We start from the raw sequence: 27,027 nt of genomic DNA, 5'->3' as shown, positions 1-27,027 counted from the left end.
AAAAGATCCCTCTGTTAAAGTATTAAAGTTTACAGATGATACAACAGTGATTGGTCTCATTCGAGACAACAACGAATCTGCATACAGATGGGAGGCTGAACAACTAGCCTTGTGGAACAATCTTGAACTAAACACACTCAAAAACATAGAAATGGTGGTAGATTTTAGGAGAAACCCTCCTATGTTACTACCTCTTATAATACTAGACAACACAGTATGAACAGCAGAGACCTTCAAGTTTCCAGGTTCTATCATATTTCCAGACTTTAAATGGACACCTAACATCAAAATTGTCATAAAAAAAACACAACAAAGAATATTCTTTCTGCGCCACTAAGGAAGCTCAAACTGCCCAAGGAGCTGCTGATTCAGTTCTACAGAGGAATTATTGAGTCTCTCATCGGCACCTCTATAATTGTCCGGTTTGGCTCTGCAACCAAACAAGACAGACACAGACAGATAATTAGAACTGCAGAAAAAACAATTGCTACCAACCTGCCTTCCATTGAGTACCTGTAAAAACAGGGCTGACCCCTCACATCTTGGACATAAATTGTTTCAACCTCTACCCTCAAAACAACTCTATAGGCACTGCACACCAGAACAACTAGACACAAGGACATGCCATCACTCTGCTAAACAACTAATTCTCACAACACTGTCAAAACTATTTACTAAGACTGTATTACTATTATTCTTCTCAGCCTTCCTATTAACTATCTCCTCCCACTTATGACTATAACCATGTTGCTTCTATTTTTACGATTTATATTGTTCTGTTTGTTTCCTAGTATGATGTGATTGCTTATTAGTAACTTATGACTATCACTAAGTGTTGTATCTTAAGATTCTTGAAGAATATATTTTTTTCTTTTTCCTTTTTTCCCTTTTATGTACACTGCGAGCATATGCACCAAAGACAAATACCTGGTGTGTCCAATCAGACTTGACTAATAAAGAATTCTGTTCTGTTCTGTTCTATTCTATTGTATTTTACTCAGGGTAACATTACAATTAAGGGTTTGGAAAAAATTCCAAAAGCTCATTTCCTTGTTTTTATTTCATTTCATATAGACTGGGCATGAACACAAAAATAAAATACAAAAACAAATAAGAAAAATATTGTAGGGAAAGAGGAAGGGAAGAGTGCAGAAAAGAAGGGAAAAAGAAAGAAAAGGCACTGACTTCTAATTCCCTTTGGAGTAGTATAATAAGATAGTAATATCCAACATCAACTTTTATATAGTAGTATAAACTAGCCATCAACTTTTATATAGTAGTATAAACTAGCCATTTCTATATCAACAAATCTATCTAATCAATAAAACCCAAAATCAAAGTTTTATTTTTTTCCACCTCAAGCACAAAGTCCAGAAGCGGTTTCCAAGTAGAAACAAAAGTACTTATATATATTTTTTCTTTTATCAAAACAGTCAGTTTAGTCATCTCTGCTAACTCCATCAATTTTTGCAGCCATTCTTCCATTGTGAGGATCGAAGTGTCCTTCTATTCACCTTTTAAGAGGAAGGAACAAAAAATGATAATCTTGATTTGCTTAAATTATTTTCTACAATGGCTGGCAAAACTGAGAGCTTGTATGATGGAATGGATCAGATGACCAAGAGAGTTTGAGAGGGGTTGTGATCATCTGCATCAGTTTTGTTTTAAGACTGGAAGGACTTAAAGGACCTCTCCCCCCCCCCCACAACATACACATACACTTACTCCCATTTTTAAAAATATCAAAACTTGAGCAACAAGATAACAGTAGTTTTTTTTCTGTTGCATTTATAACGGGGGGGGGGGGGTTCCTGCAAGTTCTAACTTCTTCTATAGAAGAGGTTCCACAAATCTACAGTGCCATTTAGAACCGGTTCCAGCTCCCTCCCCCTGCCCATCTGCACATTATCAAGATGAAGAATGAGAGGAGGAATTCTGGGAGTTGAAGTCCACAAGTCTTAAAGCTGTCAAGTTTGAACAGCCCTAGTGCTTTTTTCTAAAGGGTTAGGGGTGCAAGGGTCTTGTAACTTGACAGCTTTAAGACTTGCACATTTCAATGCCGGAGTTCCTGAGCCAACATGACTGGAGGAGAAATTCTGGGAGTTGAAGTCCACAAGTCTTAAAGCTGTCAAGTTTTAACACCCCTGGGTTTTTTTTTCTAAAGGGTTAGGGGTGCAAGAGTCTTGTAACTTGACAGCTTTAAGACTCAAGTGCTTCAAATGCCAGAGTTTCTGAGCCAACATTTTGGTTGCTAAGCAAGAGTGTTGTTAAGTGAGTTTCACCACATTTTACAAGTTGGCCATGCCCACCCAGTCACATGGCTGGCAAGCCATTCCCACCCAGTCACATGGCCAGCAAACCACTCCCACAAAGCAGGCCACACCTACAGAAGAGGTTCTAAAAAAATTTGAAACCCACCACTGATTTATAAAGAACCAGTTCTTAAGCAACAAGCTCATATTGATGATCAAAGATCAGGGTTGACCTAAATGCTAAATAATCAAGTGCTGGAGGTAGGAAAATCACCTCAGACTTACATGTTGTATCTTTCCTTTGCAAATATGATCCTCTATTTCAAATGCCCCAGATTTTATATATGTAGCTCTAGGAGAATTGTGAGAGCAAGGAATTTTTACCTTTCACCAGGCTTGCAATCGGGCGTGAGACTCTCATATCCATGTTCTGTTCCTATTAGTTTCAGTGATACATTAATTCCAGGTAAGTGTATTTAGGACTTAGGATTATTCTGTATATTTACGACTATTCTCCTGAAAAAGATCTGATGATCTTTTCTGCTTATTATGCTAAGAATGTTTTATTTTGACGATGATGTATCTCCAATGCAGTTTTATCAGTAACAGTACTTGCAATATGCAATAACATTAAATATATTATCACTTTGTGTTTGCTTTGTGTGTGTATAAAGTCTTTGGGATGAAAAGCTATGATTACTATTGAGAAATACAACAATTTCTTGGGAACAGGATCAGCCTAACCTTTAACTAGAATGAAATAAGTGCTTTGAGTAGCAAATAAACTGTTATTTAATTTGCATTTGTACTACCAGGGCTTGAATTATCTGTCAATGTGCCAGAAAAATAGGACTAGCTTGGGGTGCAGTGCACCCCAGAATGGGTATGTGTCATATATTTCTGTATGTGACTTTGTGTATATGTTTAGTCTGCTACTCTGCTTCAATATACAGTAAGCCAGTGCTGCTTTGGTATGGATATCCATTAAAGGAATTATGCTTGCCACCTTTTTGCTTCTTGTTAAAAGGAAGGTGACAGTTATCACACCCACGTTTTTTTCAGGCCAGGCTGTTTAACACCATTCTTACTATAAATATACTCTTGATGATAATATTTAAAAGTATCTATAGCTTCCATGTTGTTGATAAATGTGTCATTAAAAATAAATAAAAAGTCAGGACTGCAGAGAATGACACCTTGATTTATGAATCTCATATATATATATATATATATATATATATATATATATATATATATATATATATATATATATATATATATATATATATATATATATATATATATATATATATATATATATATATATATATCATATTACTAGCCTAACTTTTTTCTCAGTGGGCAAAGTTTGTATGCAGAATAATACAGATAGGCACTACTATATAATCTTTTATATCTCTCTATGCATAGTAAATGGGTTTTCTCCTGACTCTGCTTTCTGACAAGAGCCTAGTCCCAGCAGTTTTCTTGGGAATATTTTAGATTACCATTGACAAATGTAACCATTTCTTGGGAACAGGACCAGCTTAACCTTTAACTAGAATGAGATAGGTGACTTGAGTAGCAAATAAACTGCTGTTTAATTTGCATTTATACTACCAGGGCTAGAATTATTTATCAATGTGCCAGAAAAATAGGAGTAGCTTGGGGTGCAGTGCATCCCAGAATGGGTATGTGTATATATTTCTGTATATATGCAATATTTACTGCTTAGATTAAGCAGTTGTAACAGAATTCTGTGCAAAGTAGCTGTTAAGTTATGTTGCTGAAAAACATGAAATTGTGGCGTAAGGCAACAATGAATGAATGGAGTATCTGGTACTTATCAATTGAGGTTTTCTCTCTCAGTTTGGGATTTTGACTCCCAGTTTTCGCAATCCTCTCACTTCAGAAGGAGCTACTGATACTAACTTTATAATATTAAAGAAGAAAGAAGTACTTACAGCTGCTTTGTCCATTCAAATGTACCAATATACCACTCAAAATATTTGGATAGAACAGATTCAAAAACTTGGAACGTTCATATTTTGAGACATAGTATTTCCTTCATGTGTTCCTACAACTTTTCAGGACAGTATGGAATGTGTTGGCCTCCCATCACCTGTTGAATCCAAAAACAGAAATTTATATTAAGTATCAAAATACTCAGTGTTTGTCACTGCAGCTGCTCGTATTTATATCTCATCTCCATTTCTTTTCTCTTTTTTCTTTCTATGTCTTTGACAATGCCTAGTTGAGAAACTTTTCAAATCAAAGATTGGTTGTTTTGGTTTAGTTTAGTTTCCATGAAATGCCACATTTATCACAATACAGCAACATCAATATCAGCAACAAAAAAGCTGCACTAAGAATGCAACTACCTTTCTTTTACCCATTCCTTAATCTGTCCACCTGTTCCTTGACACCTTGTACACATTCTTCCATCTTCAATAAGTACCTTTCAGATGTGTGTTCATAACAACAGGAGTTGTAATCAAAATATGGGAGAAATGTTAAGTTAGGGACTATTGTTCTTGGATAAATTCATTGGCCTTATTAGATGAGAGAAAAGGGGTGAGAATATTGTGCAGTACAAAGGTCAACATCCAAGGTACCTTAGCAAATATTCCATACTTACAAAAACCTCTAGTTTTAGAAGATCAATCAGTACTGTAGTTATTACCAAGTTGGAAAGCTATAGGAACTATCAATATCTATTTGAAACATGGCAAGCAAAAGAAGTAGAATCAGCAGTAAAGGTTTTAACCAAGCTATGCCAGCAAATCTGGAGAATGGCACAGTGGCCAACAGATTGGAAAATGTCAGTCTACATTATAATTCCAAAATCAGGAGACTGTACAACAGAATGTACAATCTATCATACAATATCTTTAATTTCACATACTAATGAAACAGTGTTTCCAATCATCCAATGCAGATTAGAGCTCTGTGTGGAAAATGATGTTCCAGACATTCAAGCTGGCTATAGGAAAGTCTGAGGAACAAATTATTGTTGATACACACTGGATTATTGACAAAGCCAAAGAATAACTAAAGAAATCACAGTGTGCGTCATTGACCATAGAAAGGCCTTTGATTGGGTTGATCACATTAAGCTGTGGAATAAGCTCAGAAATATATATATATACAGGTCAGAAAGCCATAGAACAGACAGAACATGGTGAAAGAAGCTGGCTCCAGATTGGCAAAGGAGTGTGACAAGACTATCTATTCTCCCCTTATTTGTTTGAATTACATCCTGAATATATATGGGGGAAACCTGGATTGCAAGAGGATTAATGTGGTTTTAAAATTGGAGGAAGAAACGTCAATAACCTGCTCTGTGCTGATAACATTACCCTGGCAGATGAAAATGCAAAGAATTTGCAAACTCTAGTAATAAAAATGAAGGAGAAAAGTAAAAATAGGACTAAACTTAAATATAAAGAAAACCAAACTAATCACACTGGGTAAAACAACTAGCAGTCAAGATATCAAAGTGGTGGATAATTTCTGTCTTTTAAGATCAACCATCCACATGCAGTCAAGAAATATGCCACAGATGAGCACTTGGTAAAGCAGCTATGGTCCTTGGGAAAGATTCAAATACTGTGACAACCCAAGATCAAAATGGTGCAAACCGCTATATTATCTGTGACATTCTATGTAAGCACAAGTTGGACTTAAGAAGCAAGCTAGGAAGAGTTTGAACTTCGGTGTTAGAGAAGATGCTTCAGAATAACATGAATGGCCAAGAAAGCAACTTGATGTATCATTTAGCAAATCAATCCAGAGTTCTCACTTGAGGCTCAAAGGACCAGACTCAAATTATCTTATTTTGGGCACATCATACAAATATTTAACTCTCTGGAAAAGACTCTAATCCAGGGAAAGGTGGAAGGAAAGAGGAAAAGAAAATGACCAGCAGCAAGGTAGATGGACTGTTACATTGGCAAAGGGGCAATGTTGGAAGACCTGAAAAACCAGGTTAGGGACAGATTATCAAGAAAAAAAAATCTAGCTTTGTGGTCGCTAGCAGACAAAAATAACTTGATGCTACATAATCAGTGAGTCAAACTAGTGGAAAAATAATGTATCCAGAGTGGCAATAGAGACTGCATCCAGCCCCACTTCTTCAAGCATATAGAATACTTATACTTGGAAGCACAATAAACATTTTTCTTATATATTGATCTGTCACTGATTGGGTGTTATATTGCAATTCTCTTCCCCTATGCAATAATTACATCCTATTTTTAAAAAAGACTGCTGTTCACTGATTGGAAAGGGATAAAAGAATTGAAGTACAAAATCAGTTTCCCCCTTTTCCTCCAGATCCATGCCAAATAGCTGACTATTAAATGTCTTTTTTTCCCCCAAGTACTCTATGGTACTCATTTTGTATGCTGGAATTACAGGCAAGAACCTGGCAATTCAGTCCATACAAAGTTTGAGGAATGATTGCAGCATTATTACTCTGGAGTTTTAAATGTTGCCATAGAAAAAATAAGAAGAAACAGAAAGACAGGAAATTGCCGTTCAGAAAACATAAAAATTGAAGGAAATATGCAGTAATGCACAAATAGCATGCATTCCCAAAATACTGATAACCTGAGTACATAAAGGAAGCTTAGAGCCAAAGTTCATCTAATCTTCTGATTCCTACAATGAAAATTAATATATCTTTGAAAAAGCTATAAATCAAAATAGTAATAATACATTCTAGGTTAGTGCGCTTGAGATTGTGATTTTATTTTATTTCAAAATGACTGGCTTAGTTCAATGTAGTAGCTGTTTTGCACCCGTCTTTCACAGTACTCTTTTCCAATTTGGATACTATCCCCTTTGTAAACAAATTACTAGTCTACATAGACAGATTACCTATCCAGAATCTCTAATGTGTGCTCTCCAAGCAGAAATTAGGTGTCCAATTTGGCCATTCCACTCTATGGAGATGCCACGCTATCATCCCCCTCTACCCCAAAGATCCCGCAGGAGAAGAGCAGTCTGGACAACCATGGGATCTGGCAGGGTGAGAGCTGTGAACCATAAACACAAAGCTTTTGCTGTGACCCAGCATAACAGATATAGTGCCCTTGCTGACCTTAATGGGGACACTAAGGAGACAGGTCAAGATAGTTGTGATAATGATGACTCAAATAAGCAGGGGATCATGGTCCAAAATGAAGAACTTACTTCGGAAAGGCGAAATGGGGAACCAGGTATTGCACATCAGTCGCCCAAGAAGAGCAAGGTATCCAAAAAGAGAAGTCACCTTCTAGTTGGTGATTCAATCATAAGGGATGTACATTTAGGAAAGGATATGGAGGTTTTAAAAGAGGTCAGGTGTCTGCCAGGTGCTACTGCCAGCAGAGACAAGAGGCGTATTCTTAAGATAGTCAAGAATGCAAGTAAGGATTGTGACGTTGATGCTATTATACATCTTGGCACAAATGATCTGTCCCAAAAAAATGTACTTTCTGTGCAGAATGATTTCCAGAGTTTGGGGTATGAACTTAGTAGTATAGGTTGTAGGCTTATGTTTTCAGAGGTTTTACCAGTATATAAGGAACAAAAAGGGAAGAGCCAACGTTTAGCAGAGTTTAATGCGTCGATTAAGGAGTGGTGTAAAAGGGAAAGCTTTGGTTTTATTAATCATGATGTCTGCAGCTGATCCAATGAAAAACTGTACAAAAGAGATGGTTTGCACCCATCCAAGAAAGAGACTGAGTTACTTGGCATTAAATTCAAAGATTTTCTGGATAAACATTTAAACTGAACAACGGGGACAGAGAATTAATTGATACAGAACATTTCTGTCCCCAGCAATCTAAAACTCATAGAGTTATCAGTGCATGTAACATAGATGTTTGTGCGAGTAAGATTATCACTCCTGCTGTCAAGCAAAACCAAGCATTTAATAGTGAGACCATACCATGTGCATGAATCATACGAGTGGCAAGAAAATAGGGACAGTCAGGCATAACACAGGTTATGTAGACAGTAAACACAGGGTCAATTAAAAACACCAATGCACAGAGTATGAGGAATAAACTGGGTGAATGAGAAATTCAAGTAAATGAGGGCAGATAAGATATTGTTGCCATTTCAGAAACCTGGTGGTATGAAATCCACAAATGGAACATACAGCTAGAAGGATTTAAATTATTTAAAAGAAATAGACCAAATAAAAGAGGAGGTGGAGTTGCACTATATATAAGAAATAACTACATCTCTACAGAAATAGAGCACAACAATGAGAACTATCTTGAATGCATTTGGGTCAATATTAAGGGGGGGGGATGACATTGCCATAGGTCTATACTACAGGCCACCCAACCAAGCAGAGGAAGTAGCTGAACTTTTTGCTAGTCAGCTAACTAAGGTATGTAGGAAGCACACCACAATAGTAATGGGGGATTTTAACTACCCTGACATCAACTGGGAAACAAACTCTGCACCAAGTGGAAGATCCAACAGATTCCTAACAAACCTTGCAGACAACTTTGTTTCCCCAAAAAGTAGAGAAGGGAACAAGTGGATCAGCCATATTGGACTTAATTCTCACTAACAGAGAGGAAATGATAGAAGGTGTTGAAGCCACAGGAACCCTAGGGGCAAGTGACCATGCAATATTGGAATTCAACATTATGCAAACCCAAGTAGTAGAACAAAGTCAAACTAGAGTCTTGGACTCATTTTTTGCATCTGTCTTTACACAAAGGGAAAAAACAGTCCAACCTATCAAAAACAGCACCACAAAAATCAGATTAGGAACACAAGTTGAAATAGGGAAGAAAATGGTAAGTGAACACCTGTCTACCCTAGACAAGTTCAAATCACCAGGACCGGATGTATTATACCCCAGGGTTCTGAAGGAACTGGCAGACGAGATCTCAGAACCACTGAACTATATCTTTCATAGATCCTGGAGCACAGGGAACTACCAGAGGACTGGAAAAGAGTTGATGTGGTTCCCATCTTCATCAATGATTTGGATGAGGGAATAAATGGGGAACTCATCAAATTTGCAGATGACACCAAGCTGGCAGGAATAGCCAATACTCCAGAAGATAGGCTTAAAATACAGAAGGATCTTGACAAACTTGAACATTGGGCACTATCTAATAAAATGAAATTCAATGGTGAAAAGAGTAAGGTTCTACATTTAGGCAAGAAAAACGAAATGCACAGGTACAGTATAGGTGGTACCTTGCTCAATAGTAGTAACTGTGAGAGGGATCTTGGAATCCTAGTGGACAACCATTTAAATATGAGCCAGCAGTGTGCAGCAGCTGCCAAAAAAGCCCACACAGTTCTAGGCTACATAAACAGAGAGATAGAATCAAGATCACATGAAGTGTTAATGCCACTTTATAATGCCTTGTTAAGGCCAATTTTTATACTGCATTCAGTTTTGATCGCCACGATGTAAAAAAGATGTGGAGACTCTAGAAAGAGTGCAGAGAAGAGCAACAAAGATGATTCGGGTACTGGAGGCTAAAACAAATGAAGAACGGTTGCAGGAACTGGGTATGTCTAGTTTAATAGAAAGAAGGACTAGGAGTGACATGATAGCAGTGTTCCAATATCTCAGGGGTTGCCACAAAGAAGAGGGAGTCAAACTATTCTCCAAGGCACCTGAGGGTAGAACAAGAAGCAATGGGTGGAAACTAATCAAGGAGAGAACTAACTTAGAACTGAGGAAAAAGTTCCTGATAGTTAGAACAATTAATCAGTGGAACAGCTTGCCTCCAGAAGTTGTGAATGCCCCAACATTGGAAGTCTTTAAGAAGATGTTGGATAGCCATTTGTCTGAAACAGTATAGGGTTTCCTGTCTAGGCATGGGTTGGACTAGAAGATCTTCAAGGTCCCTTCCAACTCTGCTATTGTATTGCATAAGCCCATGTTTAAGCCACAAGTAGGGCTTGAGGCAGAAATCTCCTCCAGCTCTTTTTCACCTAGCATTCAAAGAAGCATTTGGCACATAAAAGTTTCCTTCACAGTCAGTTATATCTTCTATTAATTTGCCTAATTCATTTAAAATCATCTAAGTCAGTAACAATGATTCTTTATAGTTCTTATATATTGCATGAAAAGACACATTTTATGAATAATCAGGGAGAGAGAGAGAACAATATGTGTTATTGTTTCAGCCACTTTCCCACTAGGAACTTAAAGTGTGCTTAAAACATCTTTCAGTACTTACTGCAGTTATGAAAATCTATCATTATTTGTGTTATTTTGACACCATAAGGATTGAATGATCTGGAAAGATTCTGTAAGTCATTAGTGGAGAAATCTCAGATAATTAGGAGAACTGCATAATTTCAATCTGCCAAACTATAAATAATAGCCCTTTCATCAACAACATTTTTGATCTGGTTTTTAAATACTGGCATATAGAATTATATGGAATCACTTTTTTAAAAGGTTATGAAATTAGGCACTCAAGATTGCTCTCATGGCTGCATTCAGTACCAACTGAAACTTCCAGATACTTTTTAAATGTAGCCCTGTGTAGAGTGCACTACAATAGTCCAAACAAAAGATGACTAGAGTATGAATGATTGAGCGAAAGACCTCCCTATCCAGGAAGGTGTGTAACTGGCACATGACATAAAGTTGACCAAAGGTCCTACTAGACACAGCTACCACTTTTGGAGGAGAGGCCAGGAGGACCGACTGATTACACATTGAGTCTGTCTGGAGTAGCTCAACCTCTTCCAAGGCCAAAGATGATAAATTCCCAAATGCAGAGGGCCCCCCTATCCATAGCCATTCCTTCTTACCAGGATCCAGCTGAAGTCTGTTGTTCCCCATTTAGGTCTCCACAGCCTCCAGGCACTACAAAAGAATGTTCACACATCACCCACTGCACCCTGGACTGGGTATCATCCACATATTGTTGTAGGGTGAATATTGCTCTACAGATAAACATAGGAAGATAAAAAAAACGTATTGTGTCATATGCAACAACTTTGAGATGTATTGTACAGCTTTTAAATCCCTGATATATGAGCCCCAAAATACCCATGTAAATCATGGATCTTATACTAAGTTAGATTGGACGTTTTACATTACCCATTATGGCAGAAAAGTGGGAAAGGTCAAAATTGTGTAATCTAAGAATTCATTTCAGATTAGGACTAGCAACTAATTCCCACCCAATTCCATTCCATTTATGATAAAAGAATGTGATAGATATTTCAGCATAAGTGCTATTTTATTATAGAAACATTTATCTATTTCATAAATAGAGAATGTTCTGCCTTCCTATTAGGCTCAAGAATGATGTGGAATACAGTTCATCCCAAATTCAGTCCTTTGTTTTCTTACACGTACCCTGTTTCCCCGAAAGTAAGACCTCCCCAGTTAATAAGCCCAATTGGGCTTTTGAGAGCATGCACTAAAATAAACCCTCCCCTGAAAATAAGCCCTTATTGCAACACAGCAACATCCATGAGGTGAACACCCACACTCGCCACCTCCTGCACCTCAAAAATAATAAGGCCAAGTGCTTATTTCTGGGGTTAAAAGAAAATAAGACTCTCTCTTATTTTTGAGGAATCACGGTAGCAGACAGAATCTTGCTAGACTAAAGTCTTATTACTTCCAATGGATATACCCTCGGAGATTCTAGGGAGTAGCTATTCTTACCCTCTTCTTCTGTCTTCTATCCAGCGCCAGGCTGTGTTGCCTCTTGTCTCCCTCCTCTTTCTGGAATGTTCTCCCTCCTATCTGGGAAATGGCTTCTTCACTAGAGTCCATCACTCCAGCTCCTTCTCACGAGCACCATCTCTCACACTTCCTGTTTGTTGGAGAAGACTGTTAGTTCTAGTGATTCACATGACTAGAGTGAATAAATATTCCTTAACTGAAGTTGTTTGTTGAGCCCTTCTGAGTCAGCTTTTAATTACCCTAGGAACAATCAACAATATTTTCTATTTTCAGAATTAAGGACCTCATTTCAACCTAAACATTATCCTCTAATATGCAACCATTTTAAGAGGAAGAGATAAAATAGGTGAGATTGTTTAACAAAAAAACAACAACAGTGAAATTACGTTTTTAAAAAGATAGCTGTGCCTTCACACAATGAGCAAATATGCATGTGATTATTCTAATATGTATACCTTTCGCTAGTGTTGTAATATTTGCTATCTGTTATGAGACTGCTCTCTACCATAGCATTTTGCTGGCTCTTCACCTATTATTTATCCATGCAGATGCCAAACAAATCTGTTTGTACTTGTATTGTTAATAAGAAATGAAAGTAGAGATTAGTTTAGATTCCCAGAAATGCTGTCATAGGAGGAGAAAGAGCAGCAAGTAGGTTGGTCTTCAGATCATATGCTATGCTGACATTAGAGATGGAGTAACACAGCATCAGAGAAGATTCTGAAGAGGACAAGTTGTGTACAGTTAAAGATGTTCTACAGTAATAGTTTTTATGGGTTAGAGTACTCCAATAGTTCCAAAAATGGTTTGTTAATCTATTGCTTCTATTGAGAGTAAAGGTGGTTGGTATAACTAAAATATTTAGTAAATATTAGTTTACAATAATAAGGTTAGTAAAAGAAAAACCTGCATGGTGTGAAAAACAGAATATGTCATGGGTTCAGAAAATGTTAAAAAAACAACATTAAATAATGTAGGCCATAGGTGGAGCAAAATAACCAATGAAGGAATAAATTTTTAATGAGAGAAGGCATCCCACTCTGACATTTTGAGATCTGAAATACAGTGAAGATGCTGCAAGAGGAAAGAAAACAATTTTTCTTTTAGTTTAATAAAGACTAGACTTAAATGTCATATTATATGGTCATTTTATTTTAAATAATAAGAAAAATGAATTTACTATATAAATTAATAAATACAGCTTAATAAATACAGCAGTTGGGGGTTGCTCCTGGTTCAGCTGAAGCGATAGTAGTGGCCGTGGGAGGCTCCGCCCACTCACCCAGATGCTTCGGTGCATGCGCAGTGTCACGTCGAAGCGTGGGAATGCACCCGAACCAATAGTAAAAATATTGGCCACCCATCTCTGAAATGCAGGATACAATTCTGATTACCTTTCAATTGAGATGTCTCATGATAAAATTGTTCAAATAGAGAAAAAAATATGTTTTTAAAGGGATGCCGAATGTCTAATGCTGGGGTTATGGAGGTCTTTTTACTATACCCATTTCTGAAATCCTCCTCTTATTTTCCAAATTGATGGTATATAATTTTAAAAAGAAGCTTCTACAAAAAAACAATGTCTTCTAGAATATAATAATTACATGAAATGGCTTCTATCAAAAAGAGTCAGCATAACGTTTCACTATTTCATATAACCAATGTTGAACTTTGAGCACCATGTCTCTAGTGAGTAGGTAAATTCTTTCTAAAAGAATGGAAAAGTCCAATTGCCATGAAATAATATTTTATTGAATTAATTATATTGATTGTATCATAAATTAATACAGATCAGAGATGGTATTCAGCAGGTTCTGACCAGTTCTGGAGAACCAGTAGTGGAAATTTTGAGTCACTCGGAGAACTGGTAAATACCACCTCTGACTGGCCCCCACCCACATCTATTCTCTGCCTCTTGAGTCCCAGCTGATTGGGAGGGAATGGGGATTTTGCAGTAACTTTCCCCTGCCACGCCCACCAAGCTATTGCCACCAAGCCACACTGCACCCACCAAGCTATACCCACAGAACTGGTAGTAAAAAAATTTGAATCCACCACTGATACAGATGTTAAAATATTATGTTGCACTCTTGCTGACCAAGTCCAAAATATAATTTGGTAGATTTGATCAAGCAGACTTATTAGTATTATATGAGAATTTGAGATTATTAGTAAATGTTATCAGTATAAAATGTTAAGGTGAATTCAGTTTTTCTGTGGAGAAATATTTGAAAAATGTATTGACACTATAGTATTTATTTTTATTGTTTCAACATTTTCTTTTCTGTAGGATTTAAAAACATGGATTAGAATAATTTATTCTTCCCTAAAAGCAAAGTGATCACTGTGTGTTACTGATCCCTTTTTATTTAAGAGGCATGGAAAACCCAGCTTCTTCTTTCTCTTATTGTGTTTAGCATGAATGATTACTGAATACTGAAATTTAGATCCTATACAGACAAAATTATAAAGTAGATTATATATTGTAAATTATATGCTAGCTTTTACTAATAAATATGAATCTTAGATGCTAAAATCAATAAAGTTTGTGAGTGGTTATACCTTTCAGGTATAATATTGATGTCTTTGGAGGTTACTATTTGGAACATTTATGAAACTTCAGGTGTCAGAGAAGAATATTTTACTTTCCCAGATTAATTTTTTTGAGGGGGATGTGCAAACCATTGTACAGTATTCTTAATTTCATAGGATAAATTCATAGGCTGGGGAAAAAAGGACCTAGTTTCATCCAACACTGATTAGAACCTTATATCGAAAAAGAGAGGCCAGATGTTCAAACGGGTTAAAAGATTAAATGAAGAACATTGTGGACACATGTCTTGGCTTCAGTTTGCTCTTTTAAAAAATAGTGAAAAAATGCAATCTACAGATGTGCAGATAGTCCTCATTTAGCAGTCACAATTGGGACCAGCATCTCAGTCACTAACTGGGAAATCACAAAACTGTAACTGTGCTTATGATTTGAAATGTTTGCCCTGGTTCTGGGATAATTAGCAAGAAGAGAATTAATGTTTGCATTTATAATTATTGGAGAGGATGAGATTACAAGAGAGTAAGTTGGCACACAATGGGAAATACACAGTGAATACCAGCATGGGAGCTTCAAGTGTGCTAGGCAAATAGTCAGTGTATTCCCCATTGTGCGTGAGAGAGATTGGAGAGGAAGGGACTACAGGAGAGTTAGCAGGCACATAACAGAGAATACATTGGCTGTTTGCCTAACAAACTTGCAGCTCCCAGCCCCAAGCATGCTCAGGACTGCCAGTAATTGTGCATTCTTTTCAGTGTGGCCAATATTTGAATAGGCACTTACTTTTTACAAAAGAGAATTTTCCTAGACAGGGAGGAAACTTAATATTGAACTATTTTTGTTTGGTCTAGTATAATACAATTGAGTTTAGGGTCACTAAGTTTTTTTTTAATTGGCCCAGTGAAGCTATGTTTTACTAAATATAGTAAATGCCATTATGTTCAAGAGCTCCATACTGAAACAATTATTGATATTAAAATTATTTATTGGAATTGTTATAACTTTTATTCATTAAACATGAAACTCAGTCAACTGAACATTTAAAAATGTGTCACAAATATCACTGACTGGCGCTGATGGTTGATACAGTTGCTGCCAGCACCCTAGGTATCAACCAAATATTTTCTTAAATATCCAATATCCAAATATCTTCTGTTTTTTGCAGTTCTGCTGGTGTTATTGCAAGAATTGATGGTGGTGGTGGTGATGATGATGATGATGATAAATAAATTCCTATCCACAGATTTGACTGGGCCACCATTATCCATCTGTTGGTTACTTTCCAAGTAGACCATGGTAATAGACTCTTTTCTAGAGTCATCTCTGAAGAAAACTCAGAAATTGCAGAGATACAGAACATGGTGACCTGGCTTCTGCCTTATATTTTCTAATAGATTTCTCCAGCAAAGTGGCACTGACTTTACAATTTCAGGATACTAAGACTAGAATATAAATTCCTCCATGCCTTGAGTCTTGCTTATCAGAAGGAATTACTTCTTCCTATATGTTGTAAACCAAGAACTTTGATCATCCACTAAGGGTTTTTTTGTAAGTGCCATCCTAGAAGAAGTCCATCTGGAAGCAACCAAGGCAAGCATTCCAGTATCCACTCCGGTTTTGAGAAACAATGCCCTAGAAATTTGGAATAAGACAGTCCATTTTATTGGAAGTAAAATTTTGAAAATGTATACTGTCCTGGAGTGAAGAAGTTAATATCCTTTTTCATTGAGATTACAGAATCAAGGAACAGTAGTCTTAACAAATTAATGATTTCCACAGCAAAATCAGTAATTTGAAGAACGATGGGGAATGTGAAAATCTCAACATACTTTGGATCGTCATGGATCCTTTCTAAGCAAATAATGGATATCATCATAGGAAAATCCACATTTCTTCCTGGTCTGGTTTGTGGAAATAGCTCACATTTCCAGCATCAACATTTTTCTCTTTTTTTAAATGTTACAGCATCTTGTCAACAGTTGGTACTGAATTTGACTTGCGAACTTTGCGGGCAGTTCGTGTACTCCGGCCGCTAAAGTTAGTGTCAGGAATCCCAAGTGAGTAGCTTTTAATTAATATCTTTCAACTAAACAGCAACTATCTTGGATTACCATGCTCTGACACAATCAGTTTACCATTTCATGTAGATTAGTACTTAGACAGCTTATATTTTGTCTTTTAACTTTTTGATTACTTACTTCTTTTACCATCCACTGGAAAGCCCATATTTTACTTTGTTAACTCTTTGCATGGAATCCATTATCTAATCAAAGTATCTGTGCTGTCTTTATGAGTCTCAGGCAATAATCCTCTTTTTGAGAGCAAGCCCAATTAAACACAGTAGGATTAGAAGGCACAAAATAGTGTATTATCACTATACTCATTTTCCTCCATATGAAAAAAACAGAATACAGACGAAAGTGTTCATTATGTATATATAAGTATGTAATATCTCCAAACTTTATATATATTAATATATAATTATAAAGGTAAAAAAGGTGAAGGAATCCCTGCAGTATTATTCTGCAGTACTCATTTCCATTTCTTTTCAAGCCATTGAATCATATATATTTATATTTATCTATAGTTAGAGAAGTGTCTAAAATGTGTTGATTCTCCAATCTATTTCCTTGATAAAGGTAAAAACACCCTTGTTTTGAGTTTTACTTGGCAACAATATGGATAGTCCTTTCTTCCAGAATGTCTTTTTATTTTATTTCACAGTTTATCCAACAGCCCTGGAACTTGCTGGGGGACTCCTGTCCACTATACTTGACTTTACTTAGCCTTTGGAGCCCTGACCTCTTGGAAATAAGGGGGCTAAGCATGGATGTGACCTCTTAGAAATGTGGCCTCTTAGAAATAAGGGCATGGATAGAAATTATCCCAGTATAAAATACTTATCAAAATGGACTTTAATAGGTCCTAATACATTTAGAAATATAGGAAGCTTTGACACTTCTGCCTGCTACTTACTTGTTATGGTCTTTTGTTAAAATCTTAAATTATTAGTCTTGACCATTCATCAATAAAAGAATTGAGACAATAACTCCAGGTTATACATGGAAAAGCTTTCCTTTTTCTTCTGCTTTAAGGTTTATAGGCCTCACATGCCATGTTAAGAAAGATAAAGAATATAAACAAAGTAGAGAGCAGTGTGTAATTCTCTCTATATCCTGTTAAAACTCCAATAACGTTAGCTGCTGGGTGTGCTTTAAATCTATTCTCTGATGATGCTCTTGTCTTTTGTTGCAGGTTTACAAGTTGTCCTTAAATCCATAATGAAGGCCATGATACCTCTGCTACAAATTGGCCTCCTCCTATTTTTTGCAATCCTTATTTTTGCAATCATAGGGTTAGAATTTTATTTGGGGAAATTTCACACCGCCTGCAAGGATATTCATACAGGTACGTAAAAAGCATTCTATTCTCCTACCAGCTACCCAATTCAAAAAAGTTAGTAGAGCTGATTTTTTTTTAAAAAATGGAAAAAGGTAACTATTGACAAATGTTATCTTTGTTAAAATGTAAATGAACTGTTAATATAAAGTTGTACTAAGATATAATGCAAATTGTTTGGTTTTGGCTTAGTACAATTTTTGATGCCAACTATAAACCATGATTTTTGCCTATATGATGGATCCATCCATGATGGATTGTTTAACATATCATGGTTAAAACAAATAATATATTTGTTGAAATATATACCAGTTATATTTACTCTGAAATGTAAGCTACATAAGAGGAATGTAAGTCAAAAGATAGGCCGGGTGGTTAATCACTTTGTATATTTATACACAATATTCCCTAAAGAGTTAGCTTTAGAAAAACATAGTTCTGTTTCTGTATAAACTAATCCCAGAAAACTGATGGATTCATAAAACATGCTAAGAGAGGAAAAAATCGCATTATGAATGAAACATACAACAGGGCATCTCAAACTTTCTTCATGTGAACTCATTTTAAGAAAGACTGATCCCTACTATTGTTTTGTTGGTTAGAGCAACTAAGAGAAGCTTGAACTTTGCTTCCATAGTCTATTTACACTTGGTACATTATTCACTCCATATTATGGAGAAGCACCCTAATCTACATGTTGCCACAGCAACAAATAAAGAGGGGAGCTCCTCCCTGCATACAATTCAAATCCATAAATCTATACTTTCTTTTATAAATTGAATCTAAGTATCTCTTGTCTGGAGATTTTCAGTCACTCTGATCATGGTTGTCCCAAAGGTGCTTTTTCAAAAAGCAACTGGACTTTGCTTGTTCTCAACAGTCCAGTTGTCTTTTGAAAAAGCACCTTTGGGACTAAATATTTCTTGACAATTTCTATGTTACTTCTCTTTGCATTCTGTATATATTTAATCAATTTTTGTTATTAACAGTAATGAACCTTAGATCTGCATAGTGTCACAACAAATCCTTTGAGTTCTTCATCTAAACCTCTGTAGACTCTCAAGTAACTTTTTGGAATCAAACCACAAAGTGTGTATTGTACAGTCCTAATGAACTTTGAATATACTGTGGACTGAAAAAAATTGATTGATATACATTAACAACTAAGTTGTAATTGAGGATACATATATATTGTACTACCATCGCATTAAAAAAGGCAAAATTAAATACTAAGGAAGGAACTTGTGACACAATTTTTTCCTGATCTGTAGAATTGCTGCCCATCAGAATAGATAGTACAGAGTTTGATATAAGGCAGCTTCCTATGTTCTTAATAACTACCAGTGTGCCAAGCAGAATAGATTTGCAGATCACCTATAGGCAAGTTTCACAAAACACTCTTGCTTTCTCTCCACTACCTAAATACAGAGGATTTTTTTTTTTCAAGTCAAGTAAGCTTCTTAACTACATCAGCCTGCAAAACAAAGGTGGGTAGCCCATCAGAAGTCAGGAAGCATCGGACTTGAGGGGGGAAACAGTGTTAAGTTGTGGAGGCAAGTAGCCTGTATCATTGGAAAAACACATCTGGGCAGTCCCTGTGCTTTCCTTGGAGGAGCAAAGAATTAAAATCCAAACCATGCTGGTTTCTGCTTTTCTATATGGCTGTACAGCATCTGAAAAAGCACTGCATGGAGGGGAAAATGTGTCTGTATGAGTACCCTGAGCCATAATTTTGGAGGAAGGGACTTCTTGAAGAACAGCCGGTGCTGTTACAAGGCAAGTGATACCACCATTTTTTCTGCCTCCTGCAGTTGCTTATCTGCTTGCCCTAGTCTACTAGAGGCCCTCTTTTTCTTCCCTCCCCAGATGAAATCATGCAAGAAGCTCCATGTGGGAAGGAATCACCGTCACGCCTCTGCCCTAATGGGACTGAGTGTAAAGAATACTGGCAAGGACCCAACTACGGGATCACACAGTTTGATAACATCCTCTTCGCTGTGCTGACTGTCTTCCAGTGTATCACCATGGAAGGGTGGACTAACCTCCTCTATTATGTGAGTTTAGCACTATGCTTTATCTAAAGTTTTTTTGCCATGAACTGGAAAGTTATACTCTATATCAGGGGTAGTCAACCTTTTTATACCTACCGCCCACTTTTGTATCTCTGTTAGTAGTAAAATTTTCTAACCGCCCACCGGTTCCACAGTAATGGTGATTTATAAAGTAGGGAAGTAACTTTACTTTATAAAATTTATGAAGCAGAGTTACAAGCAAACCCCTACCGCCCACCATGAAAGCTGGAACGCCCACTAGTGGGCGGTAGGGACCAGGTTGACTACCACTGCTCTATATTAAGGGTTAGTAAAAGAAGCTGCATAATGGTGCTATAATTCAGAAAGTGAGAAGTTCTGGAGAAAATAATGGATACATTGACTTATGGTAAATTGGTGAAGAATTATCATGTTTTGATATAGAGAGAAGGCATTTTTAATATCTTGCAAGTCATGATGTGAAAGAATCTTATTCTACATCTGTGAACTATATAGTAAATTGACATACATGTATCTCTTTTCCTCAAGTTCCTTACTAACTCTAAACGTAGCATTACTTGCTGTTATTCCAAACAGGCTTTCTCCAGATCTTTTAGATAATATAAACATACATGCTTATGAGCAAAGTTGTAAGAATATATGAACATCAGTATAGTTGATAAAATAGGGCTCTTATTAGAAAATAAAGTCACTTGAATTCTGAACATAAAATATTTTCTACTGCAAAGCATAGACTGCAGAGCATAGGGTCATGGGCACATTTTGTTATATAATACCAACAAGCACCTATACAGCAGCCAATTCTAAATAAAGTCTAAATAATTTGAATTGTCTGAGAATTCTGGCATTAATGGGGAAATCTTTCAGAATACAGCAAAACAAGCTAATCAATATTATATATAAGTTTTAAGAACCAGGGAATGGGGACAAGGGAAGGCTAACTAAATCTGGATGGAGAATGAATGACTCCCATGAATAAACCCATTTTAGGACAAAAAAAAACTTTATTGCAGTGTTTGAATAGCTTTTGCAGTAAAAAGAGAAATAGTTTGACACAACAATTTATTATTGGGAAAAAGAAAAAAATAAGACAATAAAATGACATATCTGATCAATGGTTTGCAGAGTTGTATAACTCAGTGAAGATATTTGGTTATCTGATAGCTGAGTGTGGGGTTAGCATCCCTTAAAAAGCAATCAGCATAAAATTTATCAATCTGGTCCCAATTTGACCTTTTGTAATTATGGGAATCAATTGTCTACTTATGCTTTTGTCTTTTGATAGAAAAAAACTAAAATGTGATCAATGATTATTAATTGTTCCTCATATAGTAGGATGCCAGGGTTCTCAGTGCCTGCTTTATGCTTACAAAAGTCAAGGAGAAAAGAACTGCATCTTCATCATAAAATAAAATTAGGATGTGTCTATCGGCTAGTTTAGGTCCATTGATATCAACTCTCTGAAGGTTTTAATCAGAGAGTTGATGTGTATATTAAAAAGCAGTGGTGTTAGAAAACATCCTACTTTCATTCTCTTGACATAAAGTTGGAAAGGTCCCCTCTCCGATTACATCCTACTCTAAGGCCAATTTTATTATATTGTTTATAAATTAGGAGTGAGAATTTTCTGTCTATAGAGGATCTGCTCAGAATGTTCCAAAGTCTTATCTTTGAGATAATTATCATAAACTGCTATGAAATCTATAAAGGGTACATATAGATTAAAGTCAGAGTGGTTTGTGCATTTGTCTCCTAAATTTTGAAGTGCTAGACAATGGTCTATAGTCCCAATTGAAAACCTGTTTGCTCTGGGTCAGTTATTCCGTCCTTTATTACCCAGGTTTAGAGTTTAATAAGTAACTATCTGGCATATGATTTGCTAACGATGTTCAATAGATTAATTGACCTATAATTAGCCAGATCATTCTTATCAGCCTTTTTGTATAAGAGAACAGTTATGACTGCCCCCTCCCAGTGCTTTGGAATATTAGTTGTGTGGTTAAGGTACGAAAATTAAGAGGCCAGTACAAAGGCATACCAATTTGAATTGGATTTAATTACCTCAAGTGGATACAGTCACACTTGGGGACTTTACCACTCTTAAAATGGTTAATGAGACTGTTGACTAAGGAGTTGCATGTGACTGGGGACCACAGCAGTAGTGAGAATAATCTCACATAGGTGTTAGTATGCAGATCATAATAAAGTACTTAGAAGTGGTGTACCCAGATACTTGAGGGGATACTACAATTGAATTTTTTTTATGTGGTTAAGTGAACAGTTTGTTATAGTATGCCAAAATAGGAAGGGTTTTTTGAACTTGGTGGTTTTGATTAGCTATGACTGTTCTTTCTTATGATCATAAGTATTTTTCCAAGTAGGGTCTTATGTTGTATTTTCTGCTCTTTTAAAATTTGGGAGCAATCTGATAAGTTGGCCTTGAGTAATGCAGCTTTGACAGTGAGGATTCCACTAATGCTGCTTTGGCAGTGATGCAAGATTTATCAAACCAATTCTTAGAGTTCCATTCCCTTCTGATCGGATTGGCTTTCACCTTTGTTACTAAAGGTTGCAGCTGAACTATGAGATCAGAATATATATCAAGTATTCTGCTATTTTGTGATATGGTTGGGTCTGCGTATGCCCCTAAATTTTAGAGGGTTGAGAAGTATGCTGTTCCTTCCTCTGAGTAAAACTAACGGGCTATCTTATCTTCAATGGGGCCATTCCATCTGTAAGAACCACCTCTGGCCAGGCATTTTAAATGGATCTTATGTGGATTCCTAATTAGATCTTGCCTAATTTGCAGCTAGGAGAAATAGTCACTTTCAGTCTTGAGGACTATGGCAAAATGATTAAGGCAAGGAATCAGATTTCTAAAAATTATATATAAACTTTGTTGGATGACTTGTGAATGAACAAAATCACCCAGGTAATCTATTTAATATTTGTAGGTTAAGCCCATATATGAGATGCGGCAGCCAAAAGCCAGTTAGGTTATGTTTTGTATCTTTGAAGGATCTAGACATAAATGGTGACTCAGTTACTTCTTCAGGAAGACAGGTATTGAAGCCTGTCCATCATTACAACCGGCTCTTGAATTGAAATGCCACCTATAAGAATATATGCACCAGGAAATCACTGACATCATTCAGGCTAAGATTAAGGAAGGTATCAACTTGGTTTGGGTTTGGATTATCTGTAAGAGGAACTGTTGAGTAGGAAAGTATAAATTAATACACATTAAAAAAAAATTGTCAAAGACTAACAAAGCTGATATACATTCTCAAACAGAGGTGATTGTTTTACATTTTGAACACTTAAGTTGGAAACTATAAACACGCCAAGCCCCCACCTCCTTTGGTTTGCCACCTCTGTGCAGAAGCTAGTAGAGGAAAATACTTGGGGATTGAGAATTCCTCAACATCCATGTTTCTTCAAATATAGATAGATAGATAGATAGATAGATAGATAGATAGATAGATAGATAGATAGATAGATAGATAGATAGATAGATAGATATAGATATAGATATAGATATAGATATAGATATAGACATAGACATAGACATAGACATATACATATATATATATACATACATACATACATACATACATACATACATACATACATACACATATATATATATATATATATATATATATATATATATATATATATATATATATATATATATATACACATATATATATATACACATATACATATACATATACATATACATATACATATACATATATAAATCAGATCTGGAGAGGAATCCAAGAAAATCTGGGTTTGCTTGTTTGGGGCCTAACAGCTATGTTTAAAAAGAGAATGGAGAGATCATTAGCAGGATGTGGTTGTTAATTTGCTGGTTCTCTCGAGATGATTTCTCTGGGTAATTTAAAAGGAGCAACACTTGGGTTGAGCAAGTTGGTGACTGAGGAGGAAGATGGAGAGCAAACCTCCTACGGCCAATTAGGGTAGCTAGTATCCTGAGTCGGGGGTAATTCTATAGTAGTAGTTTCATGGGCAGAGCAAATAAGGCAAGATTGGGAATTGGAATTCGAGGGCTGGCCGTTTTCATGGCTCCTGTGGAAGAACTTCACTTACAAAGATCTTGTTCCTTTCCATGTTGCTCTTAGCAGTAAAGAACATTGTGTCATGGCCAACTCAGAGACTGGTTCAGAGGAGGAGTTGTTAGAACTGGGACTGTCCGAAGGGGAAGCCATGCCAAGGACTGAGGACAATGCTGTCCCAGGACCCTCAGGTATTGGGGAGGTCGTTGACCAGACGTAGAGTTGCCCGCCTGCACAGACACAGGGGAGGATCGGCTGCTGACCGGCAGTGGTGCTGATAGAAAGCTAATCTCCTCTGATAAGAAACACTGTCTACTCCACTCGGTCGAAGGACCAGGAAAGTGGAACATAGGCAAGCCCAGAGAAGTCTACTGGGGAGAAGGTCACCTCATCCTTACTAACTTAAGGGAAGTAACTGTGGAGTGTAACTTAAGGAGAAGTCATGAGGAGTTAGTCTTTGCCAGGAAACAATTGTTTGCTTTGGCTTACACTTCCCCACCTTTGACTCATGCCTATTTGCCGTTTCCCTTGCCTTGCTTGGAAGATTGCTCTTTGCATTTTGGCTTAGACCTAGTCCTTCTCTTGTGGCCTGTATTTGGCCTCTGCTTTATTGGGGCTTTGGAACAGCTTCTTTTCTGTGTCCTGTTTCTTGTCCCGAGGACTGCCTTTGTATTGTGCCTGGGCTTCGCTTGGTGGATTGGACTTGGAAACCTGGACTTAGCCCTGTGAGCGTGCTTCTACTCTGTGGGCTTGGCTTGTACTACTAGGGCTGAGTTTGGGAGTTTGAGAGGGGCTGCCTGCAGGGTAGGTAGGGGTGGAGCCTTGCCAGTTGTTGGAGGGCCTTTGCCTGAAACATTTATTAAGAGAAATAAAGAACTCTTTAGAGGCCTGCCTTGCTGTGACCATCTGCGTCATAACACATTGCTCCTAGCATAGCTAATCCACCCACCCTCCAAACCTCCCTTCATTTTCACTTCTCTCCCTCCTTTCCTGCCTCCCATGAAACATCAGATAATTATATCCAGATGTGTCTTCATTAAGAAATTCCTGTACTTTGGTTCTTTTGTATCCCTAACCACCTGAATCCCTTCTGCCTGGAATAATGATAGTTCATCTTCAGCTATTTCATATCTGTAACAAAATCCCAGTTACCTCTCATATGCAGACCAAATTATGCCGAATACATGCTTGATTCAAGAAAACACCATCCTAAACCAGCTGCTCCATGAACAGAACTGTTTGTACGTGGAAAATTTTGCACATCTGTACTTACCCAGCATTAGATAAAAGCATTTCTCTTCAAGAGATTCCTATGCTACAAAGAAGATGTTCTTACTGACTGGTGTATCACATTCTCATTTTTAACACTTAGAGGGTTGCTTATTCTGAATCGTTCCCTTCACCTGCCCTCAGAACTGTGATTATATTGTGTGTGTGTGTGTGTGTGTATTTAAACTCTATACACTATATACATGTTACATTTTAAAGATCTATGATTATTCCCATCTGGAGGAATAAATTCAGAAAAAGCGTAGTCCTTTGCTCCGAATGACCTGAATTCAGTTTGATAGCAAATATCAATATAGTGGAAATTGTATACAGTATACATCATTTTATTGGGATAAAAGTTGAAATATCAAGGTCTACAATATTAGATCCATTGGTACACACTGCCCCTCGTTTCTTCCTATCTCATAACAGCTCTTTGTTTGAAAGAACTATTAGCTCCATGGAAATTTTATTTTTCTTATTAAAGTGACTAGGTAAAAAATATGTAACATTTGGCACATTTGCCATGATCTCAATTCGTTGGAACTGCCTCATGTTTTAAAATTGTGTCCTGCAAAATTTCCCCTGGCTAAATTTCAGATCATTCTGAATCTCATCTGTAGATTTAATAGCAGCTAAAGAATCGAATAAGAACTGAGTTTACTTAGAACACTGATTAACAGCACTGAGGTATTGCTCATAATTCAATAATACCTTTGCATCCTGTTAGAAATAAAAGTGATATACATTTTTTTTTAAAAGCCTAATGTCATTAGATGCTGAGATGTTAGAAGAAAAGGACTAGATTTTTCCTATTTCTGATTCTGAAATGTTTGCAGGATTATGTTTTTTAGTTTGTTCTTTTTCTGATTCTTTTTTTTACTATATGGTGTATATATTTGATTGGGAAGGAGCATATGGATGACCATAGCTGTTGGAGAGTAAGGCTGGCATCTATGTACCCGTTTTTGATATTAGTAAATGTGAAGTAAGGAAACAGAAATCTGTTTTCAACTGTTTAGTTGATGCTTGCTAAAGTTGATTGTAGGAAAAGTGGATTTTTTCCTATGTCTTTATGGATCAGAGTATGAATGAAAGCAAGCCTATGAGTTATTTTTTGTACAGCGCCTATTAAGTTTTATTGCTTACTAAGTCATATACAAGCACAAATATAATAAATATATCACTAGTTTCCATGGTTAATGTTTATGACATGGCTAGATTAAAGCCTTCAGGACATTTACTTGCTGAAGTTGCTACCCAGGAAAAGAAAACCCAAAGCTGCAAAGATAGAATTACAGTAGAAACAGGAAACATAAGAAGCATAATTACAGGAAAGCTCAGCACAGTGAAAAATAAAATGAAATGACTACAAATAAACATTTTAGGCATCAGTGAATTGAGATGGATTGAGAGTGAACATTTTCAGTTAGAAGATCACACCATTTATTACTAAAGATGAAAAATGAAAAATAAACAATGTTGCTTTTATAATTAGGAAGGGCATGGCAAGAAAAGTACTTGGCTATAATGCAATCAGTGACCAAATAATATTGATTAGACTTCACAGACATACTATTAAAGATATGATGATCATTCAAGTTTATGCTCCAATCACTGATGCAAAAGAAAAGGCGGTTGGTGAGTTTCGTGATCAGATTGAAATTGACAGAACATGCAAGCAAGATTTGCAACTTGTGGACGACTTCCTGGGAGGAGCCTGCTGGTGGTGGCAGCAAAA

The 27,027-nt window shown here is 36.6% G+C and overlaps 1 protein-coding gene across 1 annotated transcript in view; it reads left to right on the top strand.

Annotated features, from left to right (window-relative positions):
- The window catches only part of CACNA1A (calcium voltage-gated channel subunit alpha1 A), a 256,745-nt gene that overhangs the window by 74,248 nt on the left and 155,470 nt on the right, over window positions 1-27,027 (top strand). Inside the window, exons 4-6 of the mRNA XM_087709710.1 lie at window positions 16,451-16,542; window positions 17,741-17,893; window positions 19,751-19,938. Coding sequence (XP_087565836.1) covers window positions 16,451-16,542; window positions 17,741-17,893; window positions 19,751-19,938 — 433 coding nt within the window. The remainder of the gene's footprint in view (window positions 1-16,450; window positions 16,543-17,740; window positions 17,894-19,750; window positions 19,939-27,027) is intronic.

The sequence above is a fragment of the Thamnophis sirtalis genome, unplaced genomic scaffold (genome assembly GCF_051295495.1).
Source record: "Thamnophis sirtalis isolate CommonGarterSnake01/CBP01778 unplaced genomic scaffold, rThaSir2_p1.2 scaffold_3, whole genome shotgun sequence".
Taxonomy (NCBI): Eukaryota; Metazoa; Chordata; class Lepidosauria; order Squamata; family Natricidae; genus Thamnophis; species Thamnophis sirtalis.
This window is presented reverse-complemented; position numbering and strand designations above follow the sequence as displayed.